Raw genomic sequence first — 1,549 nt, forward strand, 5'->3', positions numbered from 1 at the left:
AACAAAGTTCTAATTTGGGAACAGGTGCATAAAAAAATGAGACCCTGCAAATCAGCCCCTCCACAATCACCTACTGCCTGAAGTATTCTAAAATACTCTATCTTTACTTTTTGAGTGTTTGAGAGACTCAAATATTAAAACCATTATACTCACTACTTAGGGGGAAATTAAGGGAAAATAAAGGGGGTTTATTACATAAGGTAAAAACATTATGAATAAAAACAAGTGAAATTATAACTGAAAATTAAACAAAAGTTGAAGAAGTAAATAAATAAGTACTCCCCTTAATCACCTGAAACCTAACATTCATACAAAAAGTAATAAAAATGTCATAACACCGAAGACTGAAATTCTACCTCAACTAATACTTTTTTTTTAAAACATTGCCATGTTTATAATAATATTTTCAAATGAGTAAACCACCAAAGTAGTCTTTTCCATGCAGGACACTATTGAATAGGTGTTTGAGACGAATTTATAAAATATTCCACGCTTCAGAATGGGACCAAAAACATAATAGTAATAGTAACAATTCAATGTATAAAAACATAAAAAATTTAACAATTCACGTTAAAATATAGCAAAAATTGGTTCTCCGGTTCCAATAGCAAGTCTGTCCAGTTGTTTACATTCGATTCAACTAACTAATCCATCCATTTACAACCGTTTGAGTAAGAAGCTACTATCTCTGTTTTCAAAACACAAACACTAGTTGCAACATTTCAAAAGAGATTTATCTAGTAAAGACAAAACGAAACCATTAACAATCAAAGGTGAGAGTATGAAGATGTTGCTAACTTGAGACAAATCTGTAGAAATCTTTTGAGACACTTGACTCTAACCTCCAGAATTTGCATATTAACTCTAAAAGTTTTGATGTTCCGTTTGATATACCTAACAACCACCCAAAGATGATCCAACTGCGCTACCTCCTCCGCCTCCTCCTGAATTAGCTGAGCTTCTATTAGTATATCAGCTTTGATAGTTTTCAAGTCCTTTTTGAGTAACCGAATTTCCACCAACAGATTCTCCAACGGAGCAATTAAATTCATCAACCAATGTTTCCACGTCCCTTTCTCAGCAGAAGCATCTTTTTTATCTTCTTCTTCGTCAGCATCAGCATCAGCAGCATCGTCTGCTTCTTCTTCATCTTCATCATCGTCGTTGTTTTCTTCTTCTGGCGGCACCATAGGGTTCTTTGAAAGCTGTGAACGGAAAGCATTCCAGTGTTCCCTGCCCTTCGTATATAGAACATAGATGTATTCGGTGAAATATCTGCGAGAATGGTTCTTCACGAATTGAGGATCAAGAATTAGCGAATTCCATAACTTGCAAACGCACCTCAATTGCAGAGGATTGTTCAAATCAACCCTAGAAAGGATTTCGATCATCAACTCCTCCGGTAGTGCGGTGCTCGGTGACTCCGCCGTGGCTTCCGCCATCAGCGCTTTCTATTGTTTTGGGATTTAAGAAGAGTTTCACGGGTTTATCAACAGACAGAGTTTTGTTTCCGGGTCGGAATGTGGAGCACTTTTGATTTGGGGCTCCG

General features: G+C 36.6%; 1 protein-coding gene across 1 annotated transcript; it reads right to left on the bottom strand.

Moving 5' to 3' along the window:
* Window positions 1-520: 520 nt before the first annotated feature.
* LOC146944471 (uncharacterized) lies at window positions 521-1,549 on the bottom strand. The gene has a single exon (XM_085742859.1). It carries the CDS (start codon window positions 1,440-1,442, stop codon window positions 768-770), a length of 675 nt encoding a protein of 224 aa, XP_085598985.1. The 5' UTR covers window positions 1,443-1,549; the 3' UTR covers window positions 521-767.

Source organism: Medicago sativa, chromosome 2, assembly GCF_051527215.1.
Source record: "Medicago sativa cultivar Bolivia chromosome 2, Bolivia_mono, whole genome shotgun sequence".
Taxonomy (NCBI): domain Eukaryota; kingdom Viridiplantae; phylum Streptophyta; class Magnoliopsida; order Fabales; family Fabaceae; genus Medicago; species Medicago sativa.